Source organism: Rhinolophus hipposideros (assembly GCF_964194185.1).
Source record: "Rhinolophus hipposideros genome assembly, chromosome: 5".
In the NCBI taxonomy this organism is placed as follows: domain Eukaryota; kingdom Metazoa; phylum Chordata; class Mammalia; order Chiroptera; family Rhinolophidae; genus Rhinolophus; species Rhinolophus hipposideros.
In genome coordinates this window covers 60,605,237-60,621,074 of record NC_138051.1, presented here as the reverse complement: position 1 = coordinate 60,621,074, position 15,838 = coordinate 60,605,237, and the positions used below count along the sequence as shown (strand labels likewise).

Sequence of the window (15,838 nt, the reverse complement as noted above, 5' to 3'; positions counted from 1 at the left end):
TGGACTCCTCATTTTAGAAGGTAATTATGTTTTCTTTTATTTGAAAATTGTTTTTCTCTCCCGGAAATGATTCTAATAAAAGTAAAACATTTCTCTTTTCTAGGAAAAACCTTTCAACTCTACTCTCATAATCTCATAGCTTTGTTTGAACAAGCCAAAAAACCAGGATTAGCTGCCCATATTCAAACTCATAGGTTTCCAGACCGCATTCTACCAAGGTACAAAATATTTTGATTCTGCTGGAAAAAAGAAGATTTAGTGTTTATTTTTAAAACAGCCAGTGTTCCTTGCCCACTAAAAAACTTTCTTTGTGTTAATTTTGAAAGATAGTTTATACAAAAGTACGTGTCATCTAGAATTTGAAAGATCAGTATTTCTTTAACATGGCTCTTGGAGAGAATCACCTGTATAAGTTTTATAATATAAATTCCTAGACCCTGCATAAGTCCCATAAAGTCAGATAGTTAGTCCAAGACAAGTTTTTTTTTTTAAAGCTCCTTGACTGTTCAGATGTACCTGATTTACAAATCACTGTTTGGTTCCCAAACACTGCAACAGAGTGCATTTATATTGTCCTATGTTTTCAGAAAGTTCGCTTTAACCACAAAGATTCCTGACACAAAAGGTTGCCACAAATGTTGCATCGGTGAGTAAATGCTATTTCTGAAACTGGATGGTTAGAACTTTTAACATCTTTAAAATTGTTTTATGGTATCAAATAGGAAGGAAGGTATGTTTTCTTTTGTTTTTAATAAGTTAAGGAGCCATTGAAGCACAAAAACGTGTAGTGGACGTGGCCTAAAAGTGCTTGGAGATAGTAGTCCTAGTGCTTCCTTAGGGCACAGTGTTCCTCGAGTTGTTTAACCATCACCCCTGAGGCCATATCTCTGCTAACCTACTAGCTTTCATTTATTTAACACTCACCATTTATTTAATGTTTTCGTTTACTTAACAGTTACTGCTTAGTGCTTTATGAACATTATTATTGCAGGAGCTTAGCCAACTATGAAGTTAGAGAAAACAGTCCACATAAGACCACCCTCACTTCTGATACCAATTGCAAATTTAGGGGCTTCACAAAATCACCCTCCTGTTCAAAAATTCTCTAGAAGAACTCACAGAACTCACTAAAGGTGATTCTACTCATGTTTATGGTTTATTACAGGGAAAGGATATAGATTAAAATCAACCAAGGCTAGAAGTGCATAGGGCAGAGTCCAGGAAAAGTACCAACATAGAGCTTCTGTTGTCCTCTTCCCATGGAGTAATGGACAGTATTACTTCCTGGCAGTGATGTGTGATAATACATAAAGACTGAGCATTGCCAACCAGGAAAGCTTACTTGAACCTCATTGTCCGGAGTTTTTATTAGGGATCCATCACAAAGGCATGATTGATTGCCCACATGGCTGATCTCAGCATCCAGCCCCTCTGGAGGTCAACGGATACTGCATGACCCAAAGCCCCTAGTGTAAATCACATTGTTGGTCTTTGTGAAATGACCAGCCCCTCCCTTAGACTATCCAGTGTTGACAGCCTCCATTCAGTGACCAAAGGTCCCAGGCAAACTAAGACCCTCCTATCAGGTATGACATTCCTGAGGCTTAGAGAGTATCTCGCAGAAGGAAGGACAAAGTCCAGACCTCTTTGGGAGAGAAGGTTAAATTCTGTACTGTATAATTATCTTATCTCACTTGACCCTAAAACCACCCCATGATACTTATGTCACTAGAAAGTAACAGAAACTGGGATCAGACCCAGTCCATGATTTGAGATTCTGAGCTCCTAACTTCCTGTTTATTCTTTTTGTTTAATCAGTGAGCTTACACATTGATCTTCACGCTACATGGTTCCACAGCATACTTTCTTCTAGTTGTAAGCAAATTTCCTCAGCATTTTTCTAGGGAAAATCAGATTCATATCTGTTACCAGATTCCCAATATCTATGACTCAAGAAAGGTCTAGAAGCTTACAATCTAAGATATAAACTTATAAATATTAAGATAGAGCTTTTGCAGATAACTGCTTTTATAATCATTATGGATGGGAGTCAAATTGTGGAGAAGTAAAGACCAATATGAGTTTTTGTAGATTTGAGTCAAGGAAGTTACATCTTTAGTAAGATGTAGTTATTTGCACCTTATCTTAAGTACACAGCTATACCCAAAATGAAATCATAGATGTCAGTTGCCTCCCAGATCTTCTTGTCTGAAGTCTCTTTTGATCAGATTTCTTAAGAAGCAGCTCTTCGGGTTGCATACTAGTTTAGGTGTTTTAGTGCTTAAAACACTCTTCTTGTAAAAAGTTCCTATGTTTAAGAACCTGGTAAATTAAAGATGTTTAGAATTGTATATAATTTAAAACTGAGATAAGAATGTGAAAAGGAAAGGGTAATAGACAAAAGAAAAAGACATCATCTTTCTTTACTTTCTACCCACTCTTGTCCTACTGAACAGAAATAATAATTTTCCTTTATCGGCTAAATAATCACTTCAAATAGTTTGTCTTCTGTCAATGAAAGGCCACGTTTCATTGTTTTTTTTTTCCATGTGTTAACACTGCTTTATAAAGAAAGCAGACTTAGCTTTTAGGTGATTATGGCTTTTAACTAAACTAATTATGTTTTTATATAAAAGTATTCAGTGTTTTGGGTGTGTCTGTTTTATTTTGTTTCATTCCAGTCAGAAACCCTTACACAGGACATAAATACCTCTGTGGAGCTTTACAGTCTGGAATTGTTTTACTTCAGTGGTATGAGCCAATGCAGAAATTCATGTTGATAAAGGTATATATTACTTTGTTTACATTTTTCTTCTTTAGAAAACATTAGCGTATAACTGAGGCTAAAATTTTAATACTCTGTTACAACTATCTAGGGTCAGCACATTTATAGTAATTAGTAATTTGTAGGTCTTTATTTGGTTTAGGAGGTTTTTTTTTTTTGTTCTTAAGATTTCCTCTCTACCTTATGTTAATAAACTTCCGGAAGCATCACAACCATAAAGATGAGTATGGCCAATTCTATAAAGCATATTTTTAAAGAAAACTCATCCTCATCATCATCATTTTAGTCCTTTTAGTCCTTTTTCAGAATTAGATCAATCAAGAAAATGAAAGCCTTTTTCTTGACTTTATTCAACAACAGTATGACTAGAGAGATTGTTTCTAAATTATACTTATGTTGTTTGTTTTTTGCAGCACTTTGATTTTCCGTTGCCAAGTCCTTTGAATGTTTTTGAAATGCTGGTAATACCAGAACAGGAATACCCTATGGTCTGTGTAGCTATTAGCAAGGGCACCGAATCAAATCAGGTAGTTCAGTTTGAGACAATCAATTTGAATTCTGCATCTTCATGGTTTACAGAAATTGGTGCAGGTAAGTGTTTTTTACCTTATGTTAAAACATTGATGCTTTTGCATATGAAAGAAGCAGAATGGTTTCAGCCTGTGTGGATATGTTCAAATAAAGACTCAGAACAGTTTAGTTTCCCAAGTAAGCCCAGAGACTCATGTGCATATAGTTTGTGATCTCTATTTGCCTGAGGCAACTTGATGCAAATTATTTTACCAAGGAAAAGTTTAATGATTTCTGACATTTAAAGGTCTTAGTTATTATCAGTTAATCTTTGGACTTCCTAAATTATAGTTAAATTTTAAAGATACTTTTCAAATTTTATGAGCTTTTCAAGCAAAGAGATTTACTTTTTTTCCCCATGTCAATTCTCTAACTGCCCCCCACACACACATACACACACACTTAGAATCATTGAGTCCAAGTGTGGCCTCTAAACTTTACCATTTGAAGATACAGGGACATATCTTTTGGCACTTTCTGAGAGTGGTGCATTAACTTAGGATTTTGTCGGACATGTCTTAGTGAAAGTTCTGAAAACGTTGGAAGTTTATTCTCAAACTTTAAAATTCAAACAAATTATTTTTTAAATTTACATAATAAACGAAATGAATGGGGTCTTCATTTTGCCAATTTACTGTTTGTTGTGCCAGTGTATTACTTGATCATTTATAACTAACTCCAGGTTTATGAAGCTGCTATTTTTAAATATGAAATCGAGCAACCTGTAGTTATAGCTACTTCATTACTCACCACTGTTACATTTCTCATCACCCTGTGAAGAAGTTTGTTCTAAGTATCATAAGTTTGATGGTTCTTATTAAATATCCTTAGCTTCTTATCATTTGTAGGCTAAATTACAGAACTCTTCATACAACCCAGCTATTGAAGTTAATTAGAACCAGTAATGCCACTTTCAGAATAAGAATCAGTATCAAGTAGTGATGTTCTGAAAAATGGCTCTTGGGTACAGAGCCTGGTTTGGAGGTTGCCTATTTCTGTAGTATAAATACTCCCACCATGGTCAATTTCAAACTACCAACCTGATGTCAGCTGGCTCATAAAAATCCTGAAAGTTTAACAACCCATTTCAAGCCAGTTACAGCATGCAGTGGACGATGTCACTCTCTATATAAACCAAGTCATCATTTCCAGCAGAATAAAATAGGAATGTACTCGTATTCTGTATTCTCCCACCCCCACTTGTACCCCACATTTCTTTTTAATTGTTTAATATTTTTGGTTGAGTTAGATGCATACCGTGCTGGTATAGCTAACAGGTACAAATTACATTGTTTTATTATCATGAAATATAAGCAGCCCAAATAGAAATGTGTTCCTGTTATGTAGTTGCTGCCAAAAAGAAGGGTGATAGATCAATTTATTTAAAAACCAAAATCATTTTTAGTGGACAGCCCCAACTTTTTTTTTACTGGTTAGCATAGAATAACAGTGTAGAGCAAGTCATTTCATATAATTATCTGATGTGTGCTTGCAGCTCTCTTCTGTATACTAGGAGGTTACATTGCTCAAGGCTAGACATTCAGAATTCAGAATCTTCTTATGAAATTTGGGGCAGGGAGAGTTGAGGGGTTTTGTTGTTTGTTTTTTAAGGCCTGAAGCATACTGTTCTACCCATTTATAAAATTTTCTAGGCTAAAATTAAGGCAGACACAAATTTACTTCCTGAGGAGAGCCAGGACTCTGCCTGAGGGTCATCATCCAAATCATCAAGCAGAGGTTGTCCTGATGAGGCTTTTCCATTTCACAAATGATGGTTAATCCATCTCCCAGCTGTTTTTGTTGTTGAATTGAATTGGCAGTAGTTGTAACAGTTAAAATGAACTCCTTTTCCAAGACTCTTAGTCTGATTTACTATTGCAGTATCCTTATCTCCAAGGGTGCTGCTTAGCATATCGTCAGCTCTCAATACCTATTTATTTAATAAATGCAGGCACATAGATTTACTGAGAAAAACTATTTTTAGAGTGTTGCCTGACGAACCAACAGTTTATCAGTTCTGTAGATCTGAATTTTTCACTATGAGCGTTTGAAGTTTTCTTAAAACACCCCAAAATAATACATAAAACTTTATGTTTTTGTTCAGATGTGCAGTTTTTAAGGGAGAGGATTCATGGGCTTCCCAAAGAAATGTAGTTAAGAATAACTGCTCTAAATAATCTACAATCTTTTTTTCCATTCAGCTAGACCATTCAAGCAGTTAGAGTATCTAAAATGAATTGTTTTATCAAAAATGTTTTGCAAAAATGTCATCACATCTGTTTGTAGATGTTAAAAGCCTGCAAATAATGAGCCCTGCAAGTACTGGCAAAGCTATGAAAGTTGCTTTCTGCAAAGATACTGTTGATAGTATTACTCTGTTACTCAATGTCCTCTTAAAAAAGGAACTGCCTTTTACACACACACACACACACACACACACACACACACACACACCCAGCACCAGGAAATTTTTTCTTTGGTCACAGTTTCATTAATCCTTTTGCATTTTCTGAATTACTGCATTATTTTTATCTTGGATGCTGTGATTCACCTGATCTTGTTTCCATCTTCCCATTGGCTACTGTAAAATGCAGAGCAGAATTGTATAGCATGCATCTTAGACATTGTATAGCATGCATCTTTCTTTTCCATATTTATCCTTTGCTTCATTTTATCTTTGTAACTCACCTTTCTATAACTCGCTAAGGTATTCATTAACTGTAATATTGAGCTTTTCTCAGCTCAGTTAGCCATGCGTAAGATTAACATTTGTTCTCCTACATACATTTTTTTGAAAAGATATCACAAAATGTAATTTCTACGTTAAATTTCAAAGGCTAGTTTTAAATCACAGAAAGAGTCAGAATTTGTATTCTTTTCTAAGCTCTAGTTTTTAAAGCATATTGTATAACTGTAACCTTGTTTTTCTTTCTCCCCAAGGCAGCCAACAGTTAGATTCAATTCATGTAACACAGTTGGAGAGAGATACCGTTTTAGTGTGTTTAGATAGTAAGTACTGTTTTAAAGTTTATTCTGAGTATACTACTCGATATAACAGATATTTTCATGGAAGTGATTTTCTTAAACCAAAATTGAAGATTTTCATTTTTTTCACCTTAAGTTTAGCTTGTTTTATTGATGAAAAACCTAAATTGGCTACAGGTATAATACATATTAATTGATCTGTTTGTCAATACTATTCTCTGTGAGTTTTTTCTTTGTTTGGCGTACTTGGGAACATTGTATTAGAACAGTTTGCCATAACCTTGGGGTAAAATTCTGTATAAAACTGTTCTGAATACAATTCTGTGTAAAAGTATTCAGAGTGTTTTCATATCATTATAATTAATGGAAAAAATAGAAGGTATGTAGATGTGCCACGTAAGGACAGGAAGATTGAATTCTGAGAGGTGCATCATTAGGCAGTTAGTTCTGCATTGTGCGAACATCATAAAGTGCACTTACACAAACCTAGGTAGTACAGCCTACTACACAGGTAGGCCATGAGGTATAGCCTACTGCTCCTAGGCTACAGGCCTGTACAGCATGTACTGCAGTAGATTAAATCAAGCACAAAAGAAAATGATACAATCAAGAGATGCTGTAAATGTGAGATATGTGAATATGTGGCTGCTGCCAGCATAGCACAGTGTACTGATTTTTAATAAGTAGAAAGAGTACACTAAAGTATAATGTAGTAAATACATAAACCAGTAACATAGTCATTTATTATCAAGTATTATGCACTGTACATAATTATATGTGCTATGCTTTTATATGACTGGCAGTGAAGTAGGTTTGTTTACACCACCACCACCACATGTGAATAATTCATTGTACTGCAATGTTATAATGGTTACCTCTCTAGGTGACAGGAAGTTTTCAGCTCCGTTATCATCTTATGGGGCCACCATTATATATGTGGTCATCGCTGACCAAATCATCATCAGCGTGACACCTAACTGCACTAATATGGTCACTTAGAATCATGAAGCGTGAACTTTTATAATCGTATCAGAATGAGATTTTAATGTACAGATAGATTTGACACACTTATCTCTAGTTGTGATATTTTTGATGCAGATGGAAATATATTTTTTAATTAAATTTATTGGAGTGACCTTGGTGGATAAGAATATATAGGTTTCAAGTGTACAGTTCTATAATACATCATCTATATATTGCTGATAGAAGTGTGTTGTACTATAAGCAGTTGAGAAGCAGGAAAAAAACTTTTAAAAACAGGTATTATTTCAGGTTTGTAAACAAAGTACTCTGGTTCTTAAAACCCACCTTACTTAAATTACTGAACTTGCCCATAGGTGTTCAGGGTTATTGTAAAAATTGTTCTGCTACTGAATTTGCCTGTGTTCCCTAGTCGATTTTCCTTATAGAGTCATAAAAATCATTTAATATTATAGATAAGTAAACCAAAACCCAAAATGTTTCATTCACCCATCATCCCTTTTTTAAGTACTTTGATTCTTTGAATACTGATAAGATTGGAGTGTTATTAGATTACTCATAAATGAATTTAATAAATTCTTTTTTGACAAACAAGTGGAAAATTCTATACTGATTAACCAAATAATCAGATCATCAGAATTAACTTTTAATAATGTTGAACCTTTAATATTACTCTCTACTACCTTCTGAGTCATCCAAGGAAAATAAATTTGCTTAGTTTTCATTTTGTTGATTTATATATTTTATCAAAAAAATTTTAAAATCTTTGATTAAGGCTTGATTAACTTTTATTAACTCTCCGTTTCCCCGTTATTCAACGTAATGGAAAGTTGACTTTCTTGAGTTGTTTTTTTGTTGTTGTTGTTTTTAAGAGCAGTTTAAGACTTCAGAAGTGCAATATAAATTGGTTTTAGTAAGCAGCAATAGAGATAGGCCTGAAATCACAAATCATGTTAGACAGATTTGAAAGCAATGCAAAGAGAAGGTATCTTCCAAATCAGAGCTGAGATGGTTAAATTAGAAAACAAATAGATGAAAGGGAAATAGAGCGATGTATCCCAGAGTTGACTTACTGAGAAATTGTGACCCTCGAGAGTACTATTTGTTGCCCCTCTATATAGTAGTACTCGGTCCTAAAGTCATGAATGACTGCAGGTAGTACTGATTATATGTTATGTCATTTGTAAGGGGGAAAAAATCCATTCTTACTGCATCAAGGTAGCCACTTTTAAAGAAACATTGTACTTTTTAAAAAATGAGAATGTAACTGTTCAATCTATACTATATAAAAAAGAAAATAATATACAAACAGAATTACCACTTACCAAAGGAGGCACTCTTACAGTATATGTTAAAAAACATATTAACGATAATTTTTCACTGGGCATGCTTGAATCAAGATAAATAGTTGAACTTTATTAAAAATACTGTTCCATATCCATGTAAAATCTGCATATCAAGTTGTATTTAACAGATTTGGGTTTCCGGTCTTGACATGTTTTTTCTTTTTCTAAGAATTTGTAAAAATTGTGAATCTACAAGGAAAACTAAAATCAAGTAAGAAACTGGCCTCTGAGCTAACTTTTGATTTTCGCATTGAATCTGTAGGTAAGTCTATTTTTTAAATAATGCTAGAATACCTGTTTTTTTGTTCATTCTTTATCGAGGGTTGTCTAGACCAGCACTGCCTCATAGAAGCTTCTGTAATACAGAAATGTCTTCTTTGTTTTTAAGTGTAGTAGTCGTTAACCACACCTGTTAAGGACTTGAAATGTGGCTAGTGCTACATTTTAGTTTTAATCTTTTTAATTTTAATTAATTTAAATTTTAATGTAAATAGCCACATGTGGCTAGTTGCTATCATATTGGATAGTGCAGATCTAGACTGTAATAAATCTTTTATTTTTCCTGAATATTTAAAACGTGAAATCATTTTTAAAATTTCTGTTTATTGTTCCCTTTGCTGCATCAAGTGAATTACACTTCTCCCAATTCTTTCCAAACCATGAAGGTATTTGTGTGATATGATAAATGGTATTAGTTATGCTGTCATTCTTTGTCGTGTAAGATTTTGCTTGGTGTGCGTTGATGATCATTTCTTTGTAAATAACTACTTTCCCACAGGACTTGGAAACTAATATGTCATTTTAATTTGCTTCCTTGTCAATGAGTATTTTACTTGGTAATACTCATTGGTTTTATGATAAAAATCATTGTATTTTATTATTGTTTGCATCCTCATTGATTATGTCAGTATTTTCCCCAGGGGTGATGGAACTTATGAAAAAAATACTGTGGCTGGAAACTTTGTGAACAATTTATGATAATAATTCTACTATAAGTTAAAAATAGTTAAAACAAAGTTGGCAGTTTTTATTTGGGCAATAAAAAATATATGTATTTTATAATTAAATGTATATATACTTTTAAATACGTTTCTCGTTATTTAGACAGGATTTTTATTTTTTAACATTTTAATGGTTTCTCAACAGGAGTTTTACCCTGTTGCAAAGTACATTCATCCCTCTGTGTAAATATCCTACATAAAGATAATTTATGATTGCAAAATCTAATTTATTGAAGCAGAAAACCTAAACTTTATGTAGATGCCAGGACAAAAGAAATTTTGGAACTGTTTTATTTCTTTATGTCCTGGATATTGTATATCAGGTTCTAAAATTTAGCATTTTCAGCAGAGAATCTGACTTAGAGACCTCTAGTTCCTCTTCATTTTAACTGAAACACATTGGCACCTCAACTTTTTCACATGTGCCAGATTTTTTAGAGAATTTTAATTGTTACACAAAAGTTTATTCCTCCTAGGCTACCATATCTCCTTGCCAGTGAACCTTGGAATAATTACAAGGATCTTTCTGGGTAAAAAAAGTCCCTTTAAGTCACATTTTAAAAATAAAACTAGTAACTGGGTTTTGTATTCATCACAGTTAGTGAAACTTGTGTGATTTGTTATTGTAAAATACTTTTTATTTTTATTGAGCTAAATTATGTTTCCAAGACATTCTTACATTAACTTTTTACAGTCAGTATTCTAGTAAAAAATACAGCAAGTTTCAGTCACTTTCTCACATCACCTTTGCTGGCATAGGACATATAGCTAACTCTTCAGCTATTAAATGGATTCTCTCCCTCATTCTTTCCCCCTCCCTCACTGCACTTTAATGATCCCATCCTCTGACAGGAAGAACCCAGAGGCTCCACTGCTTTCTCTAATTATGAGGCCTGCTCACTCTGTTTCTCAAATGCTAAGTGGCCTCATTGGACCCAGGCCTGTGGTTGTCACCAGGCAGGACACTATGGGGTCCGGGTCACTCCTGAATCTAAAGCCATCAGGAAGGTGGGCAAGTTTGGCTCAAATCTGTGAATCCACATGTGAGCAGTGGGCAAAGGCCCAGGGTGCCCCAGAGGCCTGAGGGGCTGGGGACCGCAGCAGTGAGTGTTGTAACCGAGTACCCCTTCGAATAAGAGTGGGCTCAAAGATAGTAAATGTTCAGTGTGTGGTTAAATTTTGGATTGTGAGACAGGGCTGGGGTTTTAATATGTAATTTTGTAATAGGGAAAGTGTGAACATAAATAAAAGACACCTTCTTAATAAATATTTGAATTATATGACAATATTTAAATAACCATGTTTTTATAAAAAAACCAATTGTATATGTTTTTATTATTGTATTCATCTAAGACAAAAGATAATATATGAAAAAAATACTAATATGCTGATATCAACTCATAAGGAGTTAGCCATGTTTGAATGAATGCCTTTTATATGTGTCTTTGACAACTTACGTGACTGCCTCAATAAATTATTTTAGCTTAGGCATGGCTTAGCCACAAAAATGTTGGGAACTAATGGTCTAGACAGTGGAATTTTGCACCAAGCACTGGCCTTATGTTATCATTTATTAAAAACAGTGGAGAAAAATATATGGTGAATTACTCTGCTTTATTTTAGTTTCACTTCTCCCTTACCTTTTTTAGTATGCCTTCAAGACAGTGTGTTGGCTTTCTGGAAACATGGAATGCAGGGTAAAAGCTTCAAATCAGATGAGGTAAGGTTTTTCAGATTACCTCCAGTGATTCCCACAAAAGATTTTAAATGTTGAAACATTCATTTTAGACATTTTCTCTCTGAACCCACATTACCATGTTTAGTACCTTTAGTGCTATGAACTGGTAGAGCAAACTTGCCAGTATTATTCCTTCAGATGTTCAGTTTTGATTTATTGTATAATTCTAGTGGCCACAATTAATTGTCAAACATGAGTTTATACAATTTCAGTCCTTTAATTTGTAATTTGTAAATATGGCTACTAAACTTTTCTAAATTTAATAAGGCTTTTCCATGATCTAGAATTGTGTAGCTTTTTTTAAATATTATATTTAAAATTCTAAATTGATAAGTATTGGATCACAGGACTAAGGAAAATCTAAGAAAATTAACTCATTTAATAAATACTTATTGAGTACCAGCTACGTGCAAGACATTGTTATTATAGCATTGTAAGGCATAGTGAATTATAATTATGCATAATTTTAAACCTTATAACATCTGGGTTCCTGGCACTTTATGAATAGGTACTATTCATATCTCAGATTTTTACAGGCACAGAGTAGTTAAGTAACTTGCCCAGAGTTACATAGCTAGTTAGGAGGCAGAGCCTGCGTTTGAAGGGTCTCCAAAAATCACTTTTAGCTGAGATGATCAGGATACATTTCATGCATTTCATGCAGGAGATGAGACCTGGGCTCCCACCTTGAGAGATGAATCCTAATAGCTAAGACAGAACTAACAGACATCTCCCATCTGTGAGAGTACCTGTGTAATTCTTGTATAGCATGGCCTCACAAATCTGTGGACTTATTTTAAAGCTTCAAGTCTTCTATTTGAATTACCTTTAGTTTTATCTACACTTTTATTCATATATTACTGAATATTTCCACCTCTTATATAAATGAGGAATTAGAATGCTTCCAAGAGAAAATAACATAAATCCTGTCTTTGAATATGTCAGTTTATCTAGTTGCCAACCTCTGTCACCTTGGATTTAATGAAGCCTATAGTCCTACTTACTACTATAAGATTAATTGTCCTTAGATGCTACTTTCATTGTGTCGCTCCTTTGGTTAGAAATCTATAGAGATACCTGCTGCTCACGATGTCAAGTACAAATTTTATTTCTTATTTTTAACTCATCTTGCTTCTTTCTTTCTGCTTACATTCTCACACTTCAGCCTGAGCCGAGCTGTAATATTCTTAAAGTAATGTTCAGCCAAGCGAGTCCATGATGATTGGAACATTTCTGAACTTAATACTCTGAAAATTAGCTCCCCCTAGTATAGCACGTAATTTATTTTCTGATTCAAGTTCATTACTTCTATCTTCCCAGCTAGACTGCAAATTCGTGTTAACAGACAATTTTTATACTTATTTTATATCCACACAGTTGTAATCTGGGTTCCTCCAGAAGCCGATCTTAAGACCAGGACTCAAGTGTGGGTAGTTTATTTGGGAGTAGATCCCAGAAAACAGTGATGGAGTGAGGAATGTAAGATGGAAAGGGGCAAAAAGCCAATATGAAGAGCACATTAAGAAACTGGTTCCCACTATGGGCAACCAGGGCTTAATCCCATACCGACCGCTGAGTGTAGAACACACCTCAAAATTGACTCATTTGAAGGTGGAGCATTTGGTGCATTTATAAACCAACTGCTATCCCTGTCGTTTAACAGTTGCCCCTGGGTGAGTAGAAACTCCCAGTGCTTTGGGATAGTACCTGCCCATGGCTGAGCGCCTTCCACAGCTTTGGAGAAGACAGAGCAGAGCCACACACAGTTAACGCAGGCGGTGTCTGACACTGGCGCAGGGGAACATCCAGCACAGCTCTGTGCAGTGTGATAGGAAGGGAAGAGCAGGGGCCCAGCAGTCCAGCAAACCCGTGTTCCAATCTTGGATCTACCAGTTGTATGACCTTAATTGAGTCATTTAACCTCTCTGAGCCTTGGTTTTCTTCCTCCAGTGATGGGGGATTATAATACACATCACAAGGAGTTCTTCTAAGGAAACAAGTGATGGAGTGAGGAATGTAAAGAAAGTGCCTGACCCATAACAGATATTCCATAAGTGTTTTATTTCTAACAGGCAGTCAAAAAATACTTCCTGAACTATATTTCATTTGAGCAATTGACTATCATAAATTATCATTCTGTTTAATAATTGCTCTATCTAAATGATTTTTAAATTATTTAAATAGTATGGGGCCTAAGGTATTAACTGATCGGTATTTTTTCTCATAGGTTACCCAGGAGATTTCAGATGAAACAAGAGTTTTCCGCTTATTAGGATCAGACAGGTAAATAGTGTGACTATTACAATTATCAAAGGAATTCAGTGGTTTTCTTCTTAATTATGCTGTCAGCCTATGACTGTTTTTCAAAGAAAACTCTTAGAGGGTTTCTCAGCAACTTCATGAAATTTCCCTGTATGTTTATTAAGAGAGAGAATAATATTTCCATTAGTCAACGATGAAGCAATCTTTTGTCAGTGTGAGGATCGTTATTCTAGAGATAGTGATACTCAGCAGACAAAATGTGTTAATATAGGCTTTTATACCTCTGGTACCATGACATATTTTAGCCTTTTTTGTTTTCAGTATTTCTTCCTGGTGTGTTACTGTCTATTAACTATTACTATATACATCCAACAGAATAGGCACCTCCTGACGTTTGCTTTCGTATCAGAAAATATTCAACCCAATTTCTGAGGTCAATCTAAGTTAGAATGAATTATGTGGGTCTCTGTTATCAAAATGAAAGACAAGTTCCAAAATTGTGCCATCTTATGAAAAAATATAGTAGCTTTTATTCCCCAAAGTCTATATTGTCTACCTCTACAACTAATAAAGTACCCATTCCTTCCTATTTTTCCACCAAAAGTTGTTACTGCAGGAAAACTGGCTGTAATAGTATGTGTTAGTCCTGAGGCAAGGATTGAGAACCTCTGGTCTTCAAGTTCAGTCTAATCACAAAATAATTGCTTAACTATTAGACACTTAAGGAAAAGGGGGGCCCATAAAACTTTTAAGGAGACTTTTGTAAGTAGAAAAGAGATTTTTTTGAAAAATGGCAACTACCTTAGTAAGTAGAAAAGGTAAGCCCATAGAGTGTGGCAACTTACTAACTTGTCCTACAAAAAAGAAAGAAAGAATTTGAGGACCACCTGGTTAAAGACTCTAGAATGGAAGACTCTTTACTTCTCCAGGAACAGCTGATAAAAAAATTGTGAATCATCCAGTGGTCCTGGCACCAATAGCACTTTAACAAGACCTAGTATGAGAGAATTCTGCTTAATAGAGGGTAGGTATCAGAAGCCAGTTCTCTTAGTCATTTATTTCCGTCAACCCCTTCCCCCCAGAATTTTCTCCTTCAACTATTCCCTTTTTCTGTCTCCATTCTCTGTCATAATTTGCCCTAAAAAAAAACTACTTTTCTCAGATCATTGCCTTGTTCTGGTTGTCTTACTTGGTTATCTCCTTGAATTTAAGATAATATCTTAACCAAAGTTTTTGTTTTCTCTTAATTTTTAAAGTGGTTTTTAAAATTGTATTTTTTATTAAAATTTATTGGGGTGACAATGGTTACTGAAATTACATAGGTTTCAAGTATACAATTCTGTAATACATCATCTGTCACATTGTGTGTTCACCACCCAGAGTCAGTTCTCCTTCCATCACCATATATTTGATCCCTTTTACCCTCATCTGCCACCCTTCTCCCCCCTTACCCTCTGGTTACCACTAAACTATTGTCTGTGTCTATGAGTTTTTATTTCTTTGTCTTGTTCCTTTGTTGCTTTCAATTTTGTATCCCTCATATCAGTGAAATCATATGATTCTTGACTTTTTCTGTCTGATTTATTTAACTTAGCACAGTAATTTCAAGATCCATCCATTTTGTCTCAAATTGCACTATTTCATCTTTTCTTACCACCGAATAGTATTCCATTGTGTATATATACCACAACTTCTTTATCCATTCATCTATCTAAGGACACTTTGGTTGTTTCCATGTCTTGGCCACCGTAAATAAAGCTGCAGAGAACATCAGAGCACATATGTCTTTACAGATCAATGTTTTCAGATTTTTTGTGTAGATACTCAGGAGTGGGATTGCTGGGTCGTGTGTTAATTCTATTCTTAATTTTTTGAGGAACCTCTACACTACCTTCTATAGTGGCTACACCAATCTGCATTCCCACCAACATTGTATAAGGGTTCCTTTTTCTGCACAGCCTCTCCAATACTTGTTATTATAAAATTGTATTGTTTAAATGTAGATATTTGTGTCTAGATAAAAAACCTAAGTATGTCAAAATATTAATAACGGTTAACTCTGGGCATTTGGATTATATAGTTAATTTTATTTTCTCCTACTTTTCTGTAATGCATAATATAAAGTATATATTTATTTTTATTACGAAAGTAATAAAATGCTGGTTGTAGA

The 15,838-nt window shown here is 34.5% G+C and overlaps 1 protein-coding gene across 4 annotated transcripts in view; it reads left to right on the top strand.

Annotated features, from left to right (window-relative positions):
- The window catches only part of MAP4K5 (mitogen-activated protein kinase kinase kinase kinase 5), a 91,023-nt gene that overhangs the window by 72,627 nt on the left and 2,558 nt on the right, over window positions 1-15,838 (top strand). For 3 of the 4 annotated variants that reach the window (XM_081050052.1, XM_081050053.1, XM_081050051.1), the window contains exons 24-31: window positions 104-218; window positions 588-646; window positions 2,682-2,785; window positions 3,199-3,376; window positions 6,296-6,364; window positions 8,837-8,929; window positions 11,318-11,388; window positions 13,634-13,689. In XM_081050052.1, coding sequence (XP_080906178.1) covers window positions 104-218; window positions 588-646; window positions 2,682-2,785; window positions 3,199-3,376; window positions 6,296-6,364; window positions 8,837-8,929; window positions 11,318-11,388; window positions 13,634-13,689 — 745 coding nt within the window. Of the gene's footprint in view, window positions 1-103; window positions 219-587; window positions 647-2,681; window positions 2,786-3,198; window positions 3,377-6,295; window positions 6,365-8,836; window positions 8,930-9,294; window positions 9,333-11,317; window positions 11,389-13,633; window positions 13,690-15,838 lie in introns of all 4 variants that reach the window. The other variant, XM_081050054.1, reaches the window with a different exon arrangement.